This window comes from Staurois parvus, unplaced genomic scaffold, assembly GCF_062004578.1.
Source record: "Staurois parvus isolate SC_StPar_1 unplaced genomic scaffold, SC_StPar_1.0 ptg000572l, whole genome shotgun sequence".
NCBI lineage: Eukaryota > Metazoa > Chordata > Amphibia > Anura > Ranidae > Staurois > Staurois parvus.
The window spans coordinates 381,101-407,659 of NW_028318368.1; the positions used below are offsets into that span (position 1 = coordinate 381,101).

Here is a 26,559-nt window from a genome sequence, read left to right on the forward strand (position 1 = left end):
GCAATAGTTAGGGATAGGTATTTATAGATCTTAGCTCTGTGTTGTGAAATTGGTTGTAGTACGTACAGTATGGAAGACATTTACTAACATTGGTGCACGCAAAATCTGGTGCAGCTTTGCATGCTAGCAATCAGCTTCTAACTTCAACTTGTTGAATTAAGCTTTACAATAAAACCTGGAAGCTGATTGGTTTCTATGCAGAGTTGCATCAGATTTTGCACTTTCCAGTTTTAATAAATAATCTCCTATGTGTCAAGTATATTTTATTGTCATTTGTAAATATAACAGAGTTAAACTTATGATACCACAAGGGCATTTTAATGTGTCATTGCTTAACATATTACATGTATATCTAAAGTCTTGAAATCTGTTTGGCAAGAATTATTTTTTAAACAACCTCGTAGTTGGTAGTTTTGTAAAACAGCAGTGCAGAGTAGTACAAAAATGTAATACATCTACCTGTTAAAACTTCTGTAGTCGGGAGGCAGCATCTTATCCCCTGGTGTGGGCATCTTGGAGTACAAGGATTCCAGTAGTTCTGGTTCATTAACAATAGCTTCTTCCCAAGGAGACATATAGTATTTAGGAACTGCTGTCTCATTAAATTTTTCTGGTGGCACTTCTGTAAGTGGACCAGTGTATCCTAGATATGTGAGAAAGAAGGTATCAGAAAACCATGACATTCCCAAACCCCTGTATTTTAACAATATAATTAGCAATAGTCTACATAAAAGAACATACATGCTGTATAGTCATTCTAATTTCTAACGTGTCAAGTGTGTCTATGGACACCTTCAAATTAGAACAGGACTGAGATTTTCCAGCTGCACACCAGATGGTATTTGGAATGTGAATCTGCTGGGGGTGCTTCAGTGATCATATAGATGGTGTCATGGAAGAACAGAAGTAATGTATGACATCCATACTGTGTGACAAAGGTCGCTCTGAGTGGCCCTGAAACATTGCTATTTTCCATGATGACCTAATAAAGTTCCATTGAGCGAGGGATTGGTGTGCTGGTGACGCCTTGCTTCAGAATAGAACACAATCCCCCAGTCTATCCCTTTCAGGTGTAAAAGTCAGTGAGCAGAGTTGGACTTCTCCAGCTGGCATGTGCAACCTAATGCAGACCATACATGGGTCGAATTCCAAAATAATTTTCTTTAGGAAACCATTGATTTCGAAACTTGGCCAACCAGACCTTCAATTTCACCTCATGTTGCTACAGAAAAGAATTTTTATGGCTAAGAATCTTCTTTTCTTTCCAGGTCACAGCTCATGCTCATTTTTTTAAAATTATATTTCCCGCATGATTTTCTCATCAGTGATTAGAAATTCATTCATTTTTCAAAATGCCAGATCACTCAAATTCAATGGCCTCACAAAAATCATCTGATGCCGCGGCCCACTGATGGTGTGAAATTCGAACGAAAATTCTTAGGTACCATTTTCGGAATTCGACCCATGTATGGCCTGCGTTACATGATCTTATGCTTCAGCCAGCTGTATACACACAACTCTTACTAAGAATGGTCTGTGGAGATTGCTCATGTAGCATTTTACTGACTAATAGGAATAATGAATGGGTAGAACAAACAAAATGGGCATTCAAACGTATCTGTACATTATGTGCTGCCTAATATGCAATCAGCTTGTAACAGCTCTTTTTTTGCCACCAATGTAGGCATCAGTGAAAAAAACTGTATGATTGTTAATGAAAATAGTTGTGTTGTATGCAATTAAATTATGAAAAAAAATAATAATAATGTAGTTACTATCTTTTCTACTGTAATGCCTGACGTCATATCATATCTGCATCACTGCATGTGGGTTCAGCATTGGCTATGACTATGGAATTATATAACTGTAATCAGTATCATCTGGTTTGTATTCAGGAGAGATTTATCCTATTGTCATTATCTTTTGATCCTATAGAAAGCTATTAAGCTTATTCAATAACTCAAATACAACAGTTCAATAACCATAAAAAAAATCATTATTTTATTTGGTGTGGCTTAACATGGACCTTTAAAAAGATGATACTGTACCTTTTACCATTGCAGCTATTGAGCTCCAGTAGAGACTTTGCTTAGGCTAAGATGAAGTCATTAGTCAGCTGCAGGTAAGAGGAAGCATTTATTTGGACTCCTTTCCCCAGTGACCAGGGCTGGGGTGGGGAGGGTATACAGTAGTCACATTTTCATATTTTCTGAAAATGTGATCTTACATTTTAAGGTATGCATTATATACTCCAAAAACATGCTGGTCTAAATTGGCCCTTGTATATGAATGTGAGTTAGGGACCTTAGACTGTACACCCCTTGAGGGTTAGGAACTGATGTGAATGTACAATATATGTACAGTGCTGCGTAAATTGATGGCGCTATATAAGTACCTGAAATAAATAAAAATAAAATAAATAAAATACCTTCAATGTATTTCTGTTTATAGTACACCTAGAAGAAGTGATAGTATGCATACAGGATAGATAGATAGATAGATAGATAGATAGATAGATAGATAGATAGATAGATAGATGTTAAAGAAAACTCATGTGTCAGATTGTTCAGTATAAAATGAGACATCTGTTCATCCTTTTCATGATCATTGTACACCTACATCCACTGTTTATTTTTATACCTGGCATGAGTATTTTATCTTAGCCCTTTCATATGGAGAGGTAAGTTCTCATTTCTATGACAAGAAGATACAACCGTTAACCGTTTTTCTTAGATTTTCCAACATAAATGATGATTTCTTTTATCTACAATGTTTTTTGAGTTTCATTGTTTGCTGGCATTTTTTACAGTTCTTTTTTAATAGCTGAGTATCACACAGTCTGATTATCCCAAGCGATGGGACTGATCTATGCCAAATATGATCAGCTAAAGACCCTGCAAAGATGCTCAAAATACAATTCAGAGATAGACCACAGTGTTTAACATAGTAAAGTGTACCTGGTGCAATGGTTTCAGGGTTTGGCAGGCTTCGAGGATCTGGAGTGTTAGGAGGTGTCTGTGGAGCTATCTGTTGTGCAGATCCAGATGAAATTCCTTCTGTGTTTCCATTCTGCTGTATCTCATTTTGCTAAATGTAAAAAAAAACAGATGTAATTGGTAACTCAAATAAGTACCAGAACCTAGAACACTCGCATATATACACTGTGTGTATATATATATATATATATATATATATATATATATACAGCTGTGTTCAAAGTAATAGCAATGTGTTGAAAAAAGTGAATAAAGCTCAAAATCCTTCTAATAGCTTTTATTTCCATACACACAAATTAATTGGGAACACTACACATTCTATTCCAAATCAAAACATGAAGAAAAATATATCAAATTTGTGTTGTTCCTCTAAAAAAATTGAAGAAAAGTGAATATTAGTCTGTTCAAAAAAATAGCAGTGGCTCTGGAGAAGTCCTGGAGACGAGCATGGGAGGAGGAGACAAGGAAGCTGGAGAGTAGGAGGTCTTGCGAGGAGCATAGAGTATGGTTTGGGTGATATTTAGAGACAAGATCGGTGATGTAATTTGGGGCAGAGTTATAAATGGCTTTATACGTTATTGTTAATGTTTTGAATTTTATCCGTTGGGCAACGGGAAGCCAGTGGAAGGATTGGCAGAGAGGGGTGGCAGATACAGAATGGTTAGTAAGGTGGATAAGTCTGGCAGCAGCATTCATGATAGACTGAAGAGGGGATAGCCTGCGATGAGGTAGGCCAATGAGAAGGGAGTATGTTTGTATTCTTCTTTACAAACTCAAACATTCACTATATAAACTGAAAAATGTTTGAAGATTTTGCTTTCCTTTGAATCACTTAATTAATATTTAGTTGTATAAGCACTGTTTCTGAGAACTGCTGTACATCTGTGTTGCATGGAGTCAACCAACTTCTGGCACCTGTGAACAGGTATTCCAGCCCAGGATGATTGGACTACATTCCACAGTTCTTCTCTATTTTTTGGTTTTGCCTCAGAAAATGCATTTTTGATGTCAACCCACATGTTTTCTATTGGATTAAAATCCGGGGATTGGACTGGCCACTCCATAACATCAATCTTGTTGGTCTGGAACCAAGATGTTGCACGTTTACTGGTGTGTTTGGGGTCGTTGTCTTGTTGGAACACCCATTTCAAGGGCATTTCCTCTTCAGCATAAGGCAGCATGACCTCTTCAAGTATTCTGATGTATTCAAACTGATCCATGAACCCTGGTATGCGATAAATAGGCCCAACACCGTAGTATGAGAAACATCCCCATATCATGATGCTTGCGCAACCATGCTTCACTGTCTTCACAGTGTACTGTGGCTTGAATTCAGTGTTTGGGGGTAGTCTGACAAACTGTCTCCGGCCACTAGACCCAAAAAGAACAATCTTACTTTCATCAGTCCACAAAATGTTGCGCCATTTCTCTTTAGACCAGTCAATGTGCTCTTTGGCAAATTGTAACCTCTTCAGCACATGTCTTTTTTTCAATAGTGGGACTTTGCGGGGGCTTCTTGCAGATAGCTTGGCTTCACATAGGTGTCCTCTAATTGTAACAGTACTCACAGGTAACTTTAGACCTTCTTTGATCTTCCTGGAGCTGATTGTTGGCTGAGTCCTTGCCATTTTGGCTATTCTTCTATCCATTCGAATGGTAGTTATTCGCTTTCTTCCACACTGCTATTATTTTGAACATGCCCCTTTCAATTAGTGATTCAATTACACAGAATCAGCAGCATGCATGTCCTGACTGTTGGGTCTTCTGGATTTCTATTACTGTACTACACCTGCTAGTAAATTATTTGCCATGTAGAAATATAATTTCTACTAAAAACAGTGATTGATCAGGCTAGTGATGTCTGACTGCTATTATTTTGAACACAACTATATATATATTGATGTCAGTACTGTGCAAACGTTTTAGGCAGGTATGAAAGAATGCTTTCAAAAATATAAATTTTAACAGTTTGTTTTGATCAATTTACAAAATACAAACTGAGTGAACAGAAGAAACTAAAACTAAATCAAATCAATATTTGGGGTGACTACCCTTTGGCTTCAAACCAGCATCAATTCTTACACTTGCACAAAGTCTGGGATTTTGTAGGATTAGAGTTAGATGCATGATTATCCAATTATACCAGGCAGGTGCTAATGAGCATCAGTTTCATTTGTAGGTTGAAACACAGTCATAAGCTAAAACAGAAACAGCTGTGTAGGAGGCTTAAAACTGAGAAAGGAACAGGCAAACTCTGCTATTAAGATGTGGCTGTGGAAGACAGTTTCATGTCACAGGTCATATACAGTGACAAGTCTGAGCACAATAAGACACAAGGTAGTTATACTGCATCAGTAGATGCAGTGGCCGGCCAAGGAAACTTAATGCAGCAGATGAAAGACACATCATGTTTACGTCCCTTCAACATCTGAAGATGTCCAACAGTGCCATCAACACAGAACTGGTAGAAAACAGTGGGACCCAGGTACACCCATCTACTGTCTGGAGGAGTCTGGCCAGAAGTGGTCTTCACAGGAGAATTGCAGCCAAAAAAGCCATACTTCCAACTTGGAAACAAGGCTAAGCGACTCAACTATGCACAAAAACATATAAACTGGTGTGCAGACAAATGGCAGCAGGTGCTCTGGACTGATACGTCAAAATGTGAAATATCCAGCTGTAGTAGGAGGCTGGAGATTGGTACAATAATGAGTGTCTGCAGGCAATATTGAAGCATGGTGGAGGTTCCTTGCTGCATGGGCTGCATTTCTGCAAATGGAATTGGAGATCTGGTCAGGGTCAATGGTGTCCCCAATGCTGAGAAATACAGGCAGGTACTTATCCATCATGCCATGCCATTAGGGAGGCTTGTGATTGGCCCCAAATGTATTCTGCATCAGAACAATGACCCCAAACATACAGACAATGTCATTGAAAAGTATCTTCAGAGTAAAAAAAAACATTGAGTCCTGGAAGTGATGGTTTGGCCCCCACAGAGCCGTGATCTCAACATCATCAAGTCTGTCTGGGTTTACATGAAGAAGGAATATATAGAAGGATGTGAGGCAGCCTACATCCACAGGAGATTTGTGGTTAGTTCTCCAGTTCCTTCAAAAACTCTGTGCACATGTACCTAGAAGAATTGATACTGTTTTGAAAGCAAAGGGTGGTCACACTAAATAGTGATTTGATTTGGATTTCTCTTCTGTTCATTTACTTTGAGGTGAGGAGACCCAGATCTGCATGTTTGAGGCTGGGCATGGTGACTAGGGCAACCCTCAAATGTGGCAGAGCCTGGGGGGAGGCATGTAGAGTTAGGTGGAAGATGGATTGAGGAAGGCTGGAGTGAGGAGCTTGGGAGGGGGCCCCAGGGAGCAGAACCTACCTACAGGCAGGTCGCTGGAGAAGAGGATCTTCACTGCCTCAATGTCTTCTGGGGAGAACAGATTGTGTAGCAGGGAAGGAGCCAGCCCAGCGTAAAGCCTGAAGGTAGCCACCAAACCCAATAAACCAACAGGAGAGGACAGTGTGAGTGCTCTTACAACCCCTGGGCCAGATAATGGGAGAGGGCAGTCAGGTGAAAGACCAAACTAGCTTCTCATCTGGGACTGTTCAATCAGCAGCTCTTGGGCCCCCTTGCTCAAGGATACCCTCAACCAGCTGGGTGAAGAGAAGGAATCATCCAGGGTCTGAGGAGGTACACCTAAGAGACTTTTCCAGAAAAGATGGTTGCTGATCCGTATCTTTGTACATAGTTGCTAAGGAGTGGTCCTCAAGTTATACAGTTCTTCCGGCATCCCATATACCCCTAGACCCTATCCAAGTTTACCCCTTGATAAAATTACAAAATCAAGCTCAAGCACTGTTTACTGACTGTGCTGAGCATAGGGGGACCCAATTCAAATCTAGGGCCCTTACGAGGGTAGTGCTACACAAGCATACAAAAAATAAATAAATAAACAGATGGGTTTTTTTTTTAATCTTTTACCACTCTATCCATAACTAAGAAAAAAAGTGCTGGTTTTACATACGCTTTAATTTTCAGAACCTGTATAAAAGTGTTGGAATTGCAAGCTTATACCAGATCATAATGTAAACTGGTTTCCCCCAATTAAAAAACATGAGTAGATTCTGAGATATGTGCTCATTCCTTTCAATCGTATACATATTATGTACTGTAGATGGGCGTTGTGTGTTTTGATTTTACAGTGTCATGCTACAAACGTGTCCTGTGGTCAATTCATTTTGGGAATTTCAAGAATGTATTACCCGTGCAGAGTCTACAAGACTGCTTACTGTTAATGTCATGTCACTAGCTGCAGTGTGATATTTTTGTACATAGTGTTTTAAAAACAACCTGTACTGGCACTTCTACCTATTATTCCTTCTGAAGAATTCATGCATGTATGTTTACAGGTTAGCAGTCATGAAAAATAGGAGTGAGAGGTGCTGAGAGTATGAATAATCTCAATAGACTGTTTATCTTCCTTGTGGTAATTCCAATTATGTCAGTGTATGCTGTAACTTCTGGGATGAGTGTTGCCTTTTATGTTATATAACAACAGTAACCAGGTACATCTGTTCATGAGACGGAAGAATATGCTCATTATCTCTTGGCTTTTAGTAGACATAATGTTCAGTATTCCATGATGAGGCATGTTGAGAGTCAGTTCGGTCAGAGGTGTAACCTTTTATAGCGGAGCCACCAGGAAAACCATTTGGACCCCCTACTAACTAGCTTCCCCACCTCTGTCTTAAAGCTTATACTATTCTGCTTCAATAGGCAACACTACAGCATGTGCTATGCTTTCATAGAATCAATAAAGATGTGTTTGAACAATAGCTGTTATATGATCACTTATAAAGAAGGTGATGGGACATCCAGAATTCTAGAGCTGTCCTCAGAACAAGAGAAAATGGGAAATCTTCCAATGTGGCCACCTGTTTCAGGGACAAGGAGAATTTCCCTAATTTTGGCTACAATGGAATGGTTTAGATCAGTGGTCTCCAAACTGTTGCCCAGAGCACCAGATGTGACCCTTTGCTTGCTTTTATCCGGCCCTTGGAGCACTGTTTTATCCACTGATACCACCAATGGGGCATAATTCCCTCCACTGACACCAATGGAGGCGCACAAATCCTCCCAATGACATCAATTATGGGGCACAATTCCTCACAATGACATCAACAATCAAAACCAATGACACCAATGATGGAGCACAATTCCTCCCAATGACACCAACGATGGGGTGCCATTGCTCCTACTAAAGCCAAAGAAGGGGCATGGTTTATTCCCACTGACGTCAGGACCTTTTCTACTCCCAATGGCCACAGTCCGGTCCCCCTAAAGTCTGAAGGACAGCAAACTGGCCCTTTGTTTAGAAAGTTTGGAGATCCCTGGTTTAGATCAAAGCATATTCATGTGTTAAAATAGCCCAGCCAAAGTCCAAACCTAAATCCAAATGAAAATCTGTGGCAAGACCTGAAAATTGCTGTTCAGCAAACAAGATCTCCTGCCGTTTGCAAATAAATTAATAGTCAGCAGCTACAAATACTACAGCTGCTGACTTTTTATAAATAAATCTTCATCAGCCTAGGAACGCAGAGCTGTCATCACTCAGGCATCACCCTTTGCTGGTCTTTGGGTTCCTGGCGCCGCCATCTTGAGTGTGGGAAGCCAGCTGTGACTTCCTATTGTTTCACAGTCGGCTCACAACTGAGCATACATGAATCACGCTCTGCTTTCCGAATGGTCCGCAGCCTCCTGGGACCTGTGATGTGTCCCAGGGGTGAACTATCAAAAGTAAGTACTGCTCCCTTAAAAAAAATATTTCCAATACTGGCGAGGGAAAGGGGGAGGAGGAGGAGCAGAATGAGTGAAACTTCAAACAAAGTTTATGTGAAGTTCTGCTTTAAGTGCAGTTTATTACTATCTTTATGTTTACACTTGTACGTCTGCATTTTATGCGTTGTTTTAATGCATTTTTATGACATTTTTCTTGTGCTTCTGTTGAAGTCTATGGGGCACACCAAAACAAGAACCTGCACCTTTTTCCAGGTTGCGCAGAAGCTTCCTGCATGGGGATGAATGGGCTTCATAGACAATAACGGTATTCTTCTTGTGATGCGTTGTTGAACAATGGCCGAAGAGTGACAAATCGCACAGGCGTAAACAGGGACTTAGATTTGGTCTGTACGTTCTGTAGCTCTCATATATTTGTTTTTTTTTTTCACACTTGCATATTTGCACAATTTAATTTCGATCAATGCTCAGAGTTATAATACTTTGAGCTTTTTGATCTTTCCATGTCCACTCAGCTAGGTTTGTTCTAGGCTCTTGTATACACTTCTGTGTATCCTCTCATATCAGCAGCAACTTCATTTTAAATTTCCAAAAGTGGTAATTCCAGTTTGTCAGATTAGCGACTGAAAATTGTGACGAAGCACTTGCTTTCGGCACGTTTTCTTTTTTACAGAATGTTTTACGTTGACTCTGAGCTGTATTTGTATCTGCAGCTGTGTTTAGTACTTTGGGACCATAGCCTGTTGAAAAGCTGCTGCAGATAAGATATGACTCTAATCAGTCAAGGTGTTGCTGGATACATGGCTGAGTCCTTCTTGATTTATTGAAAAATTATTATTATTATTATTATTATACAGTATTTATAAAGCGCCAATAGTTCGCTCAGCGCTGTACATTACAAAGGGGGACAGAACATGTGACAGAACAATACCAATACAATGTGATACACGAGGGGTTCGAGGGCCCTGCTCTTTCGAGCTTACAATCTAGAAGGGAGGGGGTGGTGGCACAGGAGGAGATAGCTGTGGGGGATGGAGTGGTAGGAAGAGTGGAGGAGGTCGGCAAGTTAGCAGGGGGTGGGGTAGGCTTCCCTGAAGAGATGGGTTTTCAGGGTGTGCCTAAAGGAGAGGAGAGTAGGTGATAATCTGATGGGTTGGGGCAGGGAGTTCCAGAGGATGGGTGACACCCTGGAGAAGTCCTGGAGGCGGGCATGGGAGGAGGAGACCAGGGAACTAGAGAGAAGGAGGTCTTGTGAGGAGCGGAGTGCGCGTGCTGGGCGGTACTTGGATATTAGGTCAGTGATGTAGTTCGGGGCAGCATGATGGACAGCTTTGTACGTCAGCGGATTTTGAATTTGATCCGTTGCGCAATCGGAAGCCAGTGGAGGGATTGGCAGAGGGGGGTGGCGGAGACAGAGCGGTTGGAAAGGTGAATGAGTCTGGCAGCCGTATTCAGGATCGACTGAAGCGGGGATAGCCAGTGGCGAGGCAGGCCAGTGAGGAGGGAGTTGCAGTAGTCGAGTCGTGATATGATGAGGGAGTGGATGAGCTGTTTAGTTGTTTCTGGGGTTAGGAACGTGCGGATTTTGGCGATGTTGCGGAGGTGGAGTCTGCACGAGTTTGTTAAAGATTGGAGTGATGTGCTGGGTGGAGGGGGGGGTGGAGAGAGTAGAGAGTTGAAGGCAGAGAAGAGTCGGCGAGGATTGGAGGAGAGGGCCTTGATGAGGGTAAAGAAGTAGGCCTGTTTGGCAGCATGGAGGGAGGAGGTGTAGGTGTGGAAGGCAGATTTGTAGCGGGTGAAGGCTTGTTGGGATTTGGTTTTGCGCCATAGTCGCTCCAGGGCACGACTTTGTCGTTTGAGGGTTTTGGTGTGATCAGTCTGCCAGGGCTGGAGCGGTCGGGGTCTGATGTTGCGTGTGGTTAAAGGTGCTAGTGAGTCAAGGGCTGTTGAGAGCGCATTGTTGTAGGCGGTCAAAGCCAAGTCGGGGCAGGACAGGGGGAGGATGCGGTCGTGGAGTTGATCAGCTGCAGAGTGGAGGGAGGCAGGGTTAAGGTTGCGGAGGTTACATGACAAATGACATGAAAAATGACAGGAACAAAGGAACAGGAAATGTCCTCATAACCATGTAGTTCCACTAAGCAGACCATTACATTATGCAAGAACACTACCACCTAGTGCAGAACTACTGATCATATTATAGTGTATGAGAATGGTTGTTGCACCTATGTCGGTATAAACAGCATGCCAACAGTTTTAGAGTTTCTGCTAACATTTGCTATCCAACCAGATACAGTACTTGTTTGTGTATTCTGACAGGTGCCACCACTGGTTTTCAGAATATAATAGCCTGGCAGGGGGATTTGTTCATTAACCGCTTTAGGATCGCCCTATAGCAGATATACTGCTACAGGACAGCACCTGTGCGCAGGATCACGTTTATATATGTCATTCTGCATTTCCGTCTAAGGAGCGCGTGAGCTGCGCACGCGCCCTACCAGCGCAACCATTCGCGGCCGCAGATGACAATCACTGGGTCCCGGCCGGTAATTACTCGCTGGCGCCTGGTGATTAGTAAGCATCTCCGATGGGGAGGAAGATTGTTTAGTTTACAATCTTCCTCCCTGTCAGCTAAGCACACTGCTCGGGATGGCTGTGCACAGTACAGCCATCCCGATCAGTGTGCTTACAGTGAAGAACACACCCCTTGGCCCCTAGTAAAACACTCCCAACGCACAGTTAACCATTTGATCACCCCTCACATTAACCCCTTCCTGCCCAGTGTCATTAGTACAGCGTCAGTGCTTGTTATTAGCACTGATCACTGTGCTAAGCACTGAGCACTGATCAGTGACACCAAGTTAGTCACCCCCCCAGTGTCAGAATGTCCACCGCAGACCCGTTGAAAGGTGCTTATCGCCACCATTACTAGCAGAAAAAAAAATCCCATTATCTATAAACCCATTTGTAAACGCTATAACTTTCATGTACCATGTGACAAGCTGTGACCAATCACAGCTCTCACAGTATTTCTCAATGGCTGCAAGAATGCAGCCAGAGAGAAGGAGAAATGATTGCTTTTACAGCATTTATGGGTGTAAAAGGTAAAAGCAGTCAGTGTGAAAAAAGAAAAAAAATCTTCATCACCCCCCACAAGTAGTACAGTGTCACTATGGTGAAACTGTATTGCTAGGGTGACGGTATGTTAAAAAAAAACAAAAAAAAGATAATATTAAAAATTTTTTTTTTTTAAATTACAATTTTTGGTTATAAACTAATTTGTTTTTTTTTTTTTTTTTACTAAAAACATAGCTGAATACATTTTGGCCAAGATTTATGAAGAAAGATTATTTATGTGCAAAATTTTATAAGAAAAACACTTTTTTAAAAAAATGTTTGGACTTTTTCATTTATATAGCAAAACAATAAAAATCCCAGTGGTGAATAAATACCATCAAAATAAAGTTTTATCTGTCTCAAAAAAATGCTAAAAAATTCATATTGATACAGTGTTGCATGACCGCACAATTGTCATTCAAAGTGTGATAGCACTGAAAGCTGAAAATTGGCCTGGACAGGAAGGGGGTGAAAGTGTCCGGACTTGAAGTGGTTAATAGCAAAAATTCCAAAATATTGCTTTTTTCTCAAAATTATCAGTCTTTTTTTGCTTATATAAAATTAAATACCACAGAAAGAAAGCTCAATTTGTGGGAAAAAAAGTATGCAAATTTAATTTGGGTGCAGCGTTGCATGACCGTGCAATTGTCAGTTACAGTAACGCAGCGCCGTAACACAAAAAATGGCCTGGTCAGGAAAGGGGGGTAAATCCTCAGGAGGGCAAGTGGTTAATGCTCTTTTGACGGAGGAATCTGGTGAATATTTTTGTTCTGTATTGCCAGCTTCAAACAAATCAAGCTCCAAAAAAAACCTAAAAAATGAAGTTGTGAAGGTTTATTTTCAAGAAAATTCTTCAGAGAATGATTTTATTTAATGGAGCTAGGCCAATCCAGTTTAGTCAGCTGATGGAACACGGCATGAAATGAAATGACCTCTTTGTTTTTCTGAGTCACTCTGTCTCTGTTTTGCAATGTACTCAGATGTTTTATTATTGTACATAGAGTACTGCTAGATTTCAAGCAAAACATTCAACTTTCTTAGTCTTCAGCCACCTGTGGAGCCAGGAGTTGAAGCAAAATATTAACTCACCACATAGAATGTAGTGTTCCAGACTGCAGACAACAGAAAGCGCCCATGTTTTGGTTTTCTAGTCATCCCACTCCGTATTGAGGCCAGGAAGTGTACATGGAAGTCAGCAGGTACCGATTGGCCAGACATAGCTTCGCTACCAGAATCAAGTGGGAGATTACAGTATATGCGTGGTCACCTGACAAGTCAAATGGCTGAAATAAGATGTGATGCAACTATTTCTGCGAAATACAAATGAGAACATTTCCTGTGCTTCCGGTTTTAGGACTATTTTTGATCTCTTGCATATTTATGACGTGAAAAATCAACGGGGCTTATCAATTATTATTAACATAAAAGCAACCAAATATGTTACCCATAGCAACCAGATCCCCGCTGTCATTTTATTTGATGCCTATTAGAAAATAAAACACTAATGACTGAACAGCATTTTTTTCCTGTTCATTTCGATATGCTTAATCTGTTATCCTATACACAAAAAACAAGGGGCCCAAATTCTTAGGAGCTTTTATTTTCACTCACACGTAGGTAGATATCTGACAATGAATAAGTAAATAAATCGTGTACTTCATACTTTTCATAATTTCTGAGGCTTTTCTACTTCTCTTTTAAGTTGAATACATTTATATGCATACTAATGACAGCAGGCAATCCAGACAATAAAAGGTCAACTATAATAAACAATATTTTATTCTGAACCAGGGGCGGACTGACAACTCATGGGGCCCCCGGGCAATAGGGGATCATGGGGCCCCTGTGTCCTTGCCCAAACTCAAAAAAGCCTATGAAAAAGGTACTAGGGGCATCTCATGGGGCCCCCTACTGACCCCGGGCCCTCGGGCAGTGCCCGAGTTTCCAAATGGTCAATCTGCCCCTGCACTCACTATATTGCCAAAAGTATTGGGAAGCCTGCCTTTACATGCACATGAACTTTAATGGAAGGGTTTAATATTGAGTTGGCCCACCCTGTGCAGTTATAACAGCTTCAACTCTTCTGGGAAGGCTGTCCACAAGGTTTAGGAGTGTGTCTATGGGAATGTTTGACCATTCTTCCAGAAGTGCATTTGTGAGGTCAGGCACTGAGTTTCCAAATGGTCAGTCCGCCCCTGTTCTGAACTGTATATAATTAAAACTTGTATAGATAGCTTTCAGTCAGGGGCGGACTGACAACTCACAGGGTCCCCGGGCAATAGGGGATCATGGGGCCCCTGTGTCCTTGCCCACACTCAAAAAAAGCCTATAAAAGGTACCAGGGGCATTTCATGGGGCCCCCTACTGACCTCGGGCCCTTGGGCAGTGCCCGAGTATTCGAGTGGTCAGTCCGCCCTTACTTTCATTATATAAATTCCTTTTTTTATCCTTTTTGTCTATATTTATATTTTTTTAAATACTTACTTACAGACCAAGCTGTCCAGTAAAAACAACAGTAAGTATGGGAATTTTTTTAAAATTACAAATACATTCAGAAGTATAAGCATGCAGACCCTCCAAAAGTAATGATTTAGCTGGTACAGTACAATTTTTTTTAAACATGCCTACCAGTCATGTACTGGTCTATACTACGTTTATCCCCTTCTACAGGTGCCAGGTACTGCCCATATGGTAGAAAAATATATTTGAAGTATATTTTAAATATTCTTCCCAAATATATTGCCATATATTTGAAATATTACAATTTTAGCCATATTCAATACATTTCAAAATATATTTCAATAAATATATATATATACTGCATGTTGAAATGTGTTTTTATTACAAAATAGATGAAACATATTTTTAAAAATACATTTCAAATATACTGTATGTCTTTAAAAATACAAATCTAAATTTTTTGAATGCATTTACAAATATATGTAAAAATATGTTAAAATTACTTTTTTAGATGTTAAAAAAAATCTGAAGAATATATTAAAAAAAAATAATTTTAACATATTTTTTTGGCATACTACCACTTAGTCGGTCCACAGCTTAGCAAACCGCATTTATTAGATACACTATCATAGTAGTGCGACCTCTGTGCCTCTACTTATTACATGGCAGCTGTTTGCTTCAGCTTTAAAGTGTATGTATAGATAAAACATTTTATTAGTTTTAGATAGAAAAGAGAAGGGTTAAACCCCTGCCTGGGGAAATTTCCTCATGCTTCCTCTCCCAAAATATAAGGGATCTAAAGTGAAGGGAAATCTTCTGTTAGACAGTTGTCCCTGGAACAAGTCTTCCAGTTGGAAGATATTCCCCACCTCCTGTTCTGGGACAACAAGTGATAACCCCAAGCTACACTCGGGAATACCCTGCAGCGCTGCTCCGGGATCTCTTCTTCTCTTTCCTTATCCTGCGCTCCCGCGATGTCCCCCCTGCAGTGCCCCCAGCAATGTCTTCCGGCCGATACTGGAATCCATGTTCCGGGTTCCGTTCCCTGCATCGGGACAAACGGGACGGAACGGCGGGAAATTGAAATATGTGAAAAAGTGACATTCACTAAATACAGAAATGTTTTACTATGTAATTTTAGTGTATCAAACCATTTCACATACGTTTTGTCCCTAGTGCTTTGTCCTTTGCCCTGCCTGCATTTTTACTGTTCTTTCTGCCTGTAAACTGAGAAACGTCCATGGCGTCCAAAAAGCGTCCCTTTAGGTCAAAAGCGGTTTTAGACCAGCTAGAGAACAGCGATAGTAAATCAGAACCACTTGCAGAATTGAGTGATAATGATTCGTGGGGAAATTTGTCATCAGACACTGAAAACGATTTTGCGACTTTGCTCAGTGATGTGCGAACTTTGCGCTATATTTCAAATTTCAGTGTTTTTGGTTTGATTATATTATTGAATTAAATTTATTATTATATTATTATTTTTTATGATAATTTATTAAATTATAATTTATGATTTCGTTTTTCACATTTTAACATACCCAGGATGTTTACTAGACTCTTGTTCAGACAGATTTCAGTGAGTTATTTCTAAAAATTACAGGCCTACAATAAAAAAAATACATATTTCCATGCAAAAAAATGTACCGCTTTGAGCACAGAAATACTGACATACAGGGGTGGACTGACAACTCATGGGGCCCCCGGGCAATAGGGGATCATGGGGCCCCTGTGTCCTTGCCCAAACTCAAAAAAGCCTATGAAAAAGGTACTAGGGGCATCTCATGGGGCCCCCTACTGACCCCGGGCCCTCGGGCAGTGCCCGAGTTTCCAAATGGTCAGTCCGCCCCTGCTGACATAATCAGACCGCTAGGGAGGCTACAGGATACATTCACCTTTTGGACAAAAATAATAATTGCACATTTTTTTGCAGATACAACCCCACTGGGGTTCTGGCATGTAATCATCACAGGTGTGAATGCACACTTATACTTACCTTTCCAGGGTATGAATTTCCACTAGGATTGAATGGAGAGTGCTCAACGCAAATGCTGGAAGACTTTGAAGATTTTCATAAGTGACTGCAGCTTTGTTGGTAATTCCTCATTGGACAGTGGATTTCTTCTGCCTAGCTCTGTATCATCGTGTGGACCTTCATTGATCAAGGGAATACATCTACCCTCTCCATGCTTTTGACTACTGTTTGAACTCCATCCTTACTACACTGCACTATTTATGTGCACTTCTGGTTAGTGTGCATTGTTACCCTAGGTCACCATAATTGGGACTTTTTTATGATCACTTTTTATTGTGTCACATTTAAATTTCAAGCGCTGCACTTTAAATTTAAAAAAAAAATGTGTATTTATTATTTTTGTCCAAAGAAGCCTGAAAAGCATTGCACCAGCAATCAGCAGATCACTGATGTCAGAATATCTGCTAGCCGTACGGGATGTAAGTGCAAGCAGATATACTGACAAGAAGCTTCAATAAACTACAAGCCCACAGCTGCAATGGCTGTTGGAACTTGCAGTTCATTCATTCACGGAAGTCTGTGAATAAATTATGCGGCCATGTGAGCGGAGCCCCGTACGGCTGCGCTGTTTTTAAATCTGACAGATAGTACAGGGAAACTTCTTCCCGCACTATCTGTCAGTAGGTGGGGGGGGGGGGGGGCACGGCTGCAGCTATGGGAACACATTACATGTTCCATCCTAAAAATGGGTGGAACATGTAACATGTTCTAAAAGGTGAACTTATCCTTTACCACTTCAATACCGGGCACTTTTACCCCCTTCCTGCCCAGGCCAATCAGCTTTCAGCGATGTCGCACTTTGAATGACAATTGCGCGGTCATGCAACACTCTGCCTATAGGAAATTTTTATCATTTTTTTCACAGAAATAGAGCTTTCTTTTGGTGGTACTTTTCTTGGTTTCTGTTATAAATGTCAAAATGTATTCTGCTACATTTCTTTGGTGAAAATAATAATAATAATTGAATTTGTATTTTTTTTGCAAATGTTTCTATAATTTTTTTTATTTTTTATTACTTTTTGTCTTTTTTTACTATTTTATTTTTCAGCACACGGACCAAAGCAATACAATGTTACCATAGAAACATTGAACTACTCTGGGCAAGTGATCATGAATTATTTTTTTTTAACACATTATGATTGCTAATACCAATGTATTTCATTGATATTTGCAATCATTGTTACTGAATGAAACTGATTCATTCAGTCTTTTGTTGTGATTAGCTGTGATTGGGCAAAGCTGATCACATGATACAGATGGGCTGTGATTGGCCCTGTCTGTATCATGTGACTGCCTTGACCAGTCACAGCTAACAACATAATTGTATACAATGGATGGCATGACAGGAAGACATCCATTGTATACAATTGACATGTGATCTGCTGTGATTGGTCACAGCGGTCACATGACACTGGCAATGGGCCAGTGTAGTGATATGTCATCAGCTGTGTATTGTGGACACAGCCGATGACAGACTGGGCCGCTGCGTGGCCCCGCGGCCACATGAGCGACTCGTTTTGACAGGATGTCATATGACGCCCAGTCACAAAGGTGAGTGTCCCACCCAGCCATCAATCTGCTATAGGACGGGCGGGAAGGTGTTAAGGTGAAACTATAGGCACATATGGCGCAGTCTGTCACTAGCAGTAGCACACCAGTTTTTATGATCCTGCCAGTAAATCTATTATTTTTCTGTTTATTTTAAGAGACCATGTTATCCAGCTAAAATGGCAGACAAACCATTTAACAGGTGTGCTTATAATGCTCAGATTTTATTAATTTAGTTCAAACCTTTATTCCAAAAGGAAAAAAAAATGTTTCTGTAGCTGCCTAAAACTGTTAGCTGAAGTTAGGCTTTAAAAACACTTCTGAACGATGGAAACTGACTGCTGGAAAACGGAGGTTAAAAACATCTGTTTATGCGCGTTATGTGCGTTTGCGTTTAGAAGCGTTTTTAAAAGATAACATCAGGAGACCTTCCCAAATGCCCAGAATGCACTGAAAAGCAGTAACAAAAGTACTATTTTAGACATTTTGAGAGCAATAGAGAGATCAGAGGCAGAGAGAGCAGTATGTGTTGAGATGACCTGTCTTTTCTGGTTGTATTCACTATGGATCCCATCATGAGCATAATGCAGCACGTTCTACCATTTTCTCCTTCACGCAAATCCTAAAACTGACTGCGCTGGTGTGCTAGGTCCATTTTAATACATGGAAAACTCTTTGCATGCATTTCTGATGATGAAAAAAGGCTGTGGACAGCATTTGGATATGGAACAGTTAAAAAACGCTTATAAACGCAAATGCTTATAAAGGCAGTTAGCCGTGTCTACACGCGTTTGAAACGTTGATGATATCTACTCCTGAACGCAAGTTTGATGCGTTCAAAAAAACAACTGTAAACTCAACTGTTTGTAAACGACTGTAAACAACATAGTGTACATGGACACATAGGAAAACAATACGGAGAGTTCAGGGGCTGCTGAAAAAAAAGCAGAAAAGCTACTAAACGTGAGTTTATCAGTTGCAGTGTACATGAGCCCTTACCACAGTTTGACAATGCTGCTTCCAAGGGTTTGCTCCTCCAGAGATACATAGGAGTAGTGAGTGTAGCCACCCCTAAGGAGGGAAGCATGTTACTGGCCAGATCAACAGGTAAAAATAAAGGGAAAAGAAGCCAAAAAAAAGTATGAATGCAGCCACCACATCTAAGGATTGGTAAGCTTCAATACACAAAATGTTCCATTTTTGTTTTTGGGTTTGGATCCGCTTAAAGCAAAGCTCCAACTATACAATGCACATAGACAATTTAATGTATAGGTTTCTCAGAGAGACTTAGTAAACATTATTGAAATTACAATATAAACCTGACAATGAACTGCATTTACAAGGCTGACAGTCTGTCCTGTAAAGAATGACTGTAGAATTATGTGTACTTCCCGTATTGCTGCAACTGACATGTAGCTACCACTGTACAAAGGTTGTTCCACGTATGTTTTTCACGTGATTTGTTAAACAGCAAAGCAAGTGATGTCATTCCATGTGCTTTTTTTATTGAAGCAATGACTAATACACCATGGAAGAGCAGGAAGTGTGTGATGTAATAGAAGCCGAACATACAGTACAATGCCGAGGAGCTGTTAGCATTCTGTCACCTAGCAGTGCCTTAGAAGGCATCTTCATGTGTTAACACAGAAGGCATCCCTGGAGGGGAGTTGTCTTCTGAACAAGAGCAGAATGTACAACATGACACCTGAAGAGCATGTAGCGTGCCACGTCTGTAGCTAACAGAGACATTATGATGTAACTTACAATACCAGCCTATAATAAAAACTGCTTTAGTCAATATGACATTTTATTACTATTGAACACCGCTGTGATCATTTCACTTTGTTCTACGTAATGCAATTTTTTTTTTTAATTTGGTTTTGAGCATTGGCTCATTTAGACATAGTCAGGGTTTTTTTCCTCAGAGAATAGTTGCAGGTACTCCTCTCTTTCGAGTCACCCCTCGTCCCTGCCCCCCTACCCACCTCTGAGCACCATCTCTTGCTTACACCCCCTTACCCACATCCAAGTACTGCACCTTTTAGAGAATACAGAACCATTCATGTTGTGGTGCTAAGTAATTTGTATGAGTAATTTGTAAAGCAGTAAAATAGATCCCCTTCAGCCAGTAACAATAGATTTCTCCAGCAACAATAACCCCCTCCCCAACAACAATAGATCCTGCATAAATAATAGACCCTCCCCACAATAACCCCCCCTCCCCAGTAATGATAGATCTCCACCAGGCACAATAGACCCCCATCAGCAAGAATGGATCTCCCAGCAGCAAGCATCAATAAACCACTCTATCAACAGAAGCAAGATCCCACCCAGCAATACAGAAACAATAGATCCCACAGCAACAATAGATCCCCTCAATGGCGATAGAACCCCCAACAGACAGCAACAATAGACCCTCCAGCACAACCAACCACCCCTTTCCATTAATACATTCAGTGCTGAAGGTGCCGTAGCCAGGAGCAATAGACCCTCCAGCACAACCAACCACTTCTTTCCATTAATACATTCAGTGCTGGAGGTGCCGTAGCCAGGAGCAATAGACCCTCCAGCACAACCAACCACCCATTTTCATTAATACATTCAGTGCTGGAGGTGCCGTAGCCAGCAGCAATAGACCCTCCAGCACAACAAACCACCCCTTTCCATTAATACATTCAGTGCTGGAGGTGCCGTAGCCAGGAGCAATAGACCCTCCAGCACAACCAACCACCCATTTTCATTAATACATTCAGTGCTGGAGGTGCCGTAGCCAGCAACAATAGACCCTCCAGCACAACCAACCACCCCTTTCCATTAATACATTCAGTGCTGAAGGTGTCGTAGCCAGGAGCAATAGATCCTCCAGCACAACCAACCACTCCTTTCCATTAATACATTCAGTGCTGGAGGTGCCATAGCCAGCAAAAATAGACCCTCCAGCACAACAAACCACCCCTTTCCATTAATATATTCAGCCTGGGTTCACATATATTCGGTGCGGTATATCACATGTGATTCGCACAGGAACAGCACCACATTCCTGTGCAAATCACATGCGATTTGTGTGCAGTGCAATTAGAGCCATACATTTTGTATGGCTCTAATCACACCGCACCCGAACCAAAAATGTGCAGGACCATTTTTTTGGTCTGCACTAGAATCAGATCTCATGGGTATTCACACCTATGCGATCCGATACTGCACTCCGGACTGTGTTTTGTGGACCGCTTTCGGGGTGTTGTTAACTTAACATACACACCCGCACCCGGGGTGCGATTCTGATGTGGTACGGAAGTTGCACAAGAAAACACTGCAAATTCCGCAACGCATCAGTGTGAACCAGGGCTCAGTGCTGGAGGTGCCGGAATGCGTTCCTCTGCATTCCTGCTGAGAAAAAGCCCTGATGATAGTCATTAAATATGTTCAAAGCACAACAATAATAGACAACAGAGTGACTCACAGCAATCAATCAGAATTCAGTGTTATGGTGGCTATACATGCTTCAATAAATGATCCATTTAATTTTTATACAATCCTTTTTTAAAAGAAGTAATCAACTTATAGTCAAGAACCCATTTGATCGATATACTGCACATGGGAAAGTGGATTTTGATCAATAGTTAAGATACAATTGTACAATTTACAGTTGTAAATGATCAATCTCATCTCTGTTACTACCATATAATCTCATTATGTGATCAATCAAAACATGATCGTATTCATGAGCAAAGTATCTCACTGCTGATAAATTTTCGTCCTTGCTGATCAACTTTAGTTTGATCAAATCTGATCTAAATTGAGTCTAAATTCATTGATAGAGAAGTTATGGCTAATTGGTTGAGCATTCAGTCGTTTTGATTGAATCACATGTCGATCCGATATCAAAGCGGAGTTCCACTCACCTGTAAAAAAATAAAAGTCAGCAGCAAAAACTGTAGCTGCTGACTTTTAAAAAACAGCCACTTACCTGTCCCTCGGCCCTGTGGTGTATCCTCCGCAGCCCGTTTCACCGGCCGTCCTGTATTCCAGGAGACCGGCATCTTCAGTGTGGGCACTCGACTGTGATAGCTTGTGGCTTCACAGCCAGGTACCCACTGCGCATGCGCGAGTAGCTCTGTGCTTCGTGAATGGTTCTGTAGTCTTCTGGGACCTGTCACGTGTCCCAAAAGACTACAGGGAGGGAGGACACCTTCCATTTCCGATCGCCTAGGCGATTGGACCAAAAGTGGGAGCGGGTACCTGTCAAATTCGGGTACCCGCTCCCCAAAGGTGCCAATCCTTAATGGGGAGCGCTTTAAAATTGAAGCATGTTTAGCCAACATAAATCGATCAGAAGGGACAGTATGGCAATTTTTTTCATTTGTGGATTTGATTGTTTTGAATGATTTACACAATCAAATAACAACATTACAGCATAAAAACATGAAAACAAAGAAGGGGCAAACACCTAGCGCATTACCTTAAAACAATTTATTGAAAATAAAAGACAAAGGTTTTACTCACAAACCAAGTAGGTAATTGGCATGTGGTTATACTGTATAAACACACAATGTGGACCGCTCTCCACCTCCAACTGGAGACAAGATGGTGTGAGCCTTTGACGCGTTTCATGTGTGACCACCATAAGCAAGAACAATGAATATTGTTGGGTTGTTCTGTTTAATAGAAGTGTTAACTATATGAAGAAAATCTTGTACTAATAGTAGTATAAATAGGATTGGGAAATTTTATTTTCTGTGGAACATCCTATCTGGATGGGCATAGTTGGTTTTCACATTACAGGATCAATATAGGCAGTATGGCCTTACTACACCCTTACTGCTGCTTTAGATATCATTTAAAAATGCTCATTTATAAAATTCAGTGGTGTGCTTTGCAAATCTACTTTGTGCTCTGCTTGTGCTGGGACTCTGAAGCAGGTGGAGTGCATTTAAAATGAATTAAAAAATAAAAGGCTGGGTGAAGAACCTTACTGTGTGACCTGTACAAAATAACATAACCTGCCTCTCCTCCAATTACAGAGTTCTCCCTGCCGCGGTAAGTAGGGAATTCCATGAAACTGCAAGCTCCACACTGTGGCCTGCATTTTATGAATGGGACATGGTGTGGAGTAATCTTGAGTATGATGAAGAGCAGTATCCACTCTCAGCTATAGGTAAGCATGATAGTTATAGATTCCCATAGATTACATTGGTTGCAATTATTTGCGCATTCCCTCCAGTGTACTCTAGAATTGTTACATTATACATTATATCTCTTGATGTCCTATGTGTCTCAGCTCCATCTAGTGGCCATAATGTCGTATTTTACTACTACCCATCATAAAACAACCTTCAGAAGTGAAAATAGTCTAAACAACATTTGTTTTTGCCCAGTTCACATAGAATATACATACAGAGGTTGATTTACTAAACCTGGAGAGTGCAAAATCTGGTGCAGTTCAACATAGAAACAAATCAGCTTTTATTTTTTTGTCAAAGCTTAATTAACCACCTCCCACCCGCCATATAGTCCAATGACGGGCACAAGGTGGTTCTCTCGTTCTGGGAGGACGTCATATGACGTCCTCCCATTCTCACTGCGCATGCGCGGTGATCGGCGGTGCGCTGTGTCCCTCGGACACAGCGGATCACCGATCACGGAAAGAGCCGAAGATGTCGGCTCGGTCATGTGATCGGCTGTGTCCAATCACAGCTGATCACATGTAAACAGGGAAATGCCGGTTATCAGCATTTCTCTCCTCTCGAGCTGTCAGCGTGGCAGCTCGAGAGGAGAAGAGAGCCGGTAATCAGCTTTCCGCGGAGGGGACATGTACACTGGTCATCAGGGCACTGATGATCAGTGTGCCCTGATGATCAGTGTAGCCCCAGCAGTGCCACCTGTCAGTGTCCATCAGTGCCTTGTGTCAGTGCTCATCAGTGCCTCGTGCCAGTGCCCATCAGTGCCACATCAATGCCACATATCAGTGCCTACCAGTGCACATCAATGCCACATATCAGTGCCCATCTGAGCTGCCTTTCAGTGTCACCCATCAGTGCCAGTCAGTGCCACCTATCACTGCCAATCAGTGCCACCTATCAGTGCCAGTCAGTGCCTCCTATCAGTGCCAGTCAGTGCAGCCTATCAGTGTGCATCAGTGCCGCCTATCAGTGCCGTGTCAGTGTCGCCTATCAGTGCCAGTCTGTGCCGCCTAACAGTGCCAGTCAGTGCCGCCTAACAGTGCCAGTAAGTGTCGCCTATCAGTGCTACCAGTCAGTGCCATATATCAGTGCCATGTATCAGTGCTGCCTTTCAGTGCCCATCAGTAATGCCTGTCAATGCCCATTAGTGCCACCTACCAGTGCCTCCTCATCAGTGCCACCTATTAGTGTCCATCAGTGCAGCCCATCAGTGCCCATCACTGCAGCCTCATTAGCGCATATCAGTGAAGGAGAAAAATCACTTATTTACAAAATTTTATAACAAAAACTAAGAAAAAACTTTTTTTTTCAAAATTTTCAGTGGTTTTTGGTTTGTTTAAGAAAAAATAAAAAACCCAGAGGTGATTAAATACTCCAAAAGAAAGCTCTATCTGTCACAAAAAAATTATAAAAATTTCATATGGGTACAGTGTTTTATGATCGCGCAATTGTCATTCAAAGTGTGACAGCACTGAAAGCTGGAAATTGGCCTGGGCAGGAAGGGGGTATAAGTGCCCTGTAGGCTAGCGGTTAAACAAGCTGGAAGTTAGAAGCTGATTGGCTACCATGGACATCTGCAGCAGATATTGCATTTTCCAGTTTTACTTTGCTTTTGATCCATTTTGCATTTTGCTTTGCATTTTTGTACACACATTTTTGCTACGTTTTACCGCGTTTTTACAGCTTTTTTGGTTAACCATATCCCAGCCACCCTATAGCAGATATACTGTTCATGGCAGCAGGGGTGCGCAAAATCACGTATATATACACGATTTTGCATTTCCAGGTAGGGGGCGCACAATCCACGTGCGCTCGCTACCCACGCCACCATTCATGGCGGCGGCTGTCAATCACTGGGTCCCAGCCAGTGATTACCCGCCGGCACCCGGTGATTACCAATTATCTCCGACAGGGAGGAGGGCTGCTTTGTTTACTAACAGTCCTTCTCCCTGTTGGCTCAGGCACACTGCTCTGGATGGCTGTGCTCAGTGTCAGAACAGTGAAGCACCAACGCACTGCCCCTAGTAAAACACTCCCAAGCACACAGTTAACCCTTTGATCGCCCGTCATGTTAACCCCTTCCTACCAAGTGCCATTAGTACAGGTTCCGTGCTTTTTTATAGCACTGATCACTATATTGGTGTCACTGGTTATGTCAGTGACACCAAGTCAGTTCCCCCCAGTGTCAGTATGTTCTCCGCAGTGCCGCAGTATCACAGTACCGCAGTCCTGCTATAAGTCGCTGATCGCCACCAATATTAGTAAAAAAAAAAAATTCCAGTATCTATACCGCCATTTGTAAACACTATTATTTTCACGTAAACCAATTAATTTACATGTATTGTGATTTTTTTTTTAGCAAAGACATGTAGCAGAATGCATTTTGGCCTATATTTATTATGAAATTTGAATTTTAATATTTTTTTACTGGACATGTTTAATAGCAAAAAGTCAAAAATATTGTTTTTTTTCTCAAAATTGTTGGACTTTTTTATTTATAGCACAAAAAATAAAAAACGCATAGGTGGTCAAATACCACGGAAAGAAAGCTCAATTCGTAAGAAAAAAAGAACGTAAATTTAATTTGGGTGCAGCGTTACATGACCGCGCAATTGTCAGTTAAAGTAACGCAGCGCCGTAACGCAAAAAATGGCCTGTTCAGGAATGGGGTAAATCCTCAGGAGGGCAAGTGGTTAAAGGGTAAATATTTTTGTTGCTGGGTAGAATTAAAACTCAAAATGTGGGAAAAACACACAACGCGCATTTCAGCAGCATCTCCATTGAACTCTATTGTAGAAAAAATGCTGCTTTTTGCGTTTAAAAAAGTCCCTGACCCTTTCCAAAAGGTACTTGCTTAAAAAACATAGATATGAATGTGTCCCTTAGGAAACTACGTTAAATGGATTGTAGTACGTTTCTGCAAAAAAAACAAAAAGCCGCAAAAAACTTTCACACCAATGCTTTTAGCTTTTTTCTGTTTTGCAGTGCTTTTAGCAGTGCGTTTATGCAAAATGCAAAAATCAGTAAAAAACAAATAGGTGTGAAGCAGGTTTTACCCTAGGTTCACACCTAAGCATTTTCTGCAGTGTTTTGCAGAAATACAGTACAGTCCATTTAACATCATTTCCCATGGGACATGTTCACATCTGTGTGTTTTCACCCGGTGCGTTTTTTTGGAAAGGGTCAGGGACTTTTTTGAATGCAAAAAGTTGTGTTTCTGGTTTAGGCTTCAATGGAAACGCTGCAAAAAAGTATGTATTGCGTTTTTGCCACGTTTTGGATGCGATTTGTGTTTTAAATCTGCCTAGCAACAAGAAAAATGAAAAAAATGAAAAACAAAAATACAAAATGGAACAAAAACATGGCAAAAACTCAAAATGCAACGCAAAATGCAATGCAATAATGGCACAAACGCAACCTGTA

At 41.2% G+C, this 26,559-nt stretch overlaps 1 protein-coding gene across 2 annotated transcripts in view; it reads right to left on the reverse strand.

Moving 5' to 3' along the window:
* MYOZ2 (myozenin 2) overlaps window positions 1-26,559 on the reverse strand; it is a 117,263-nt gene that overhangs the window by 15,761 nt on the left and 74,943 nt on the right. For both annotated transcript variants that reach the window (XM_089691778.1, XM_089691777.1), the window contains exons 4-5: window positions 2,958-3,087; window positions 460-643 (exon numbers count right to left, since the gene is read on the reverse strand). In XM_089691778.1, coding sequence (XP_089547904.1) covers window positions 460-643; window positions 2,958-3,087 — 314 coding nt within the window. The remainder of the gene's footprint in view (window positions 1-459; window positions 644-2,957; window positions 3,088-26,559) is intronic.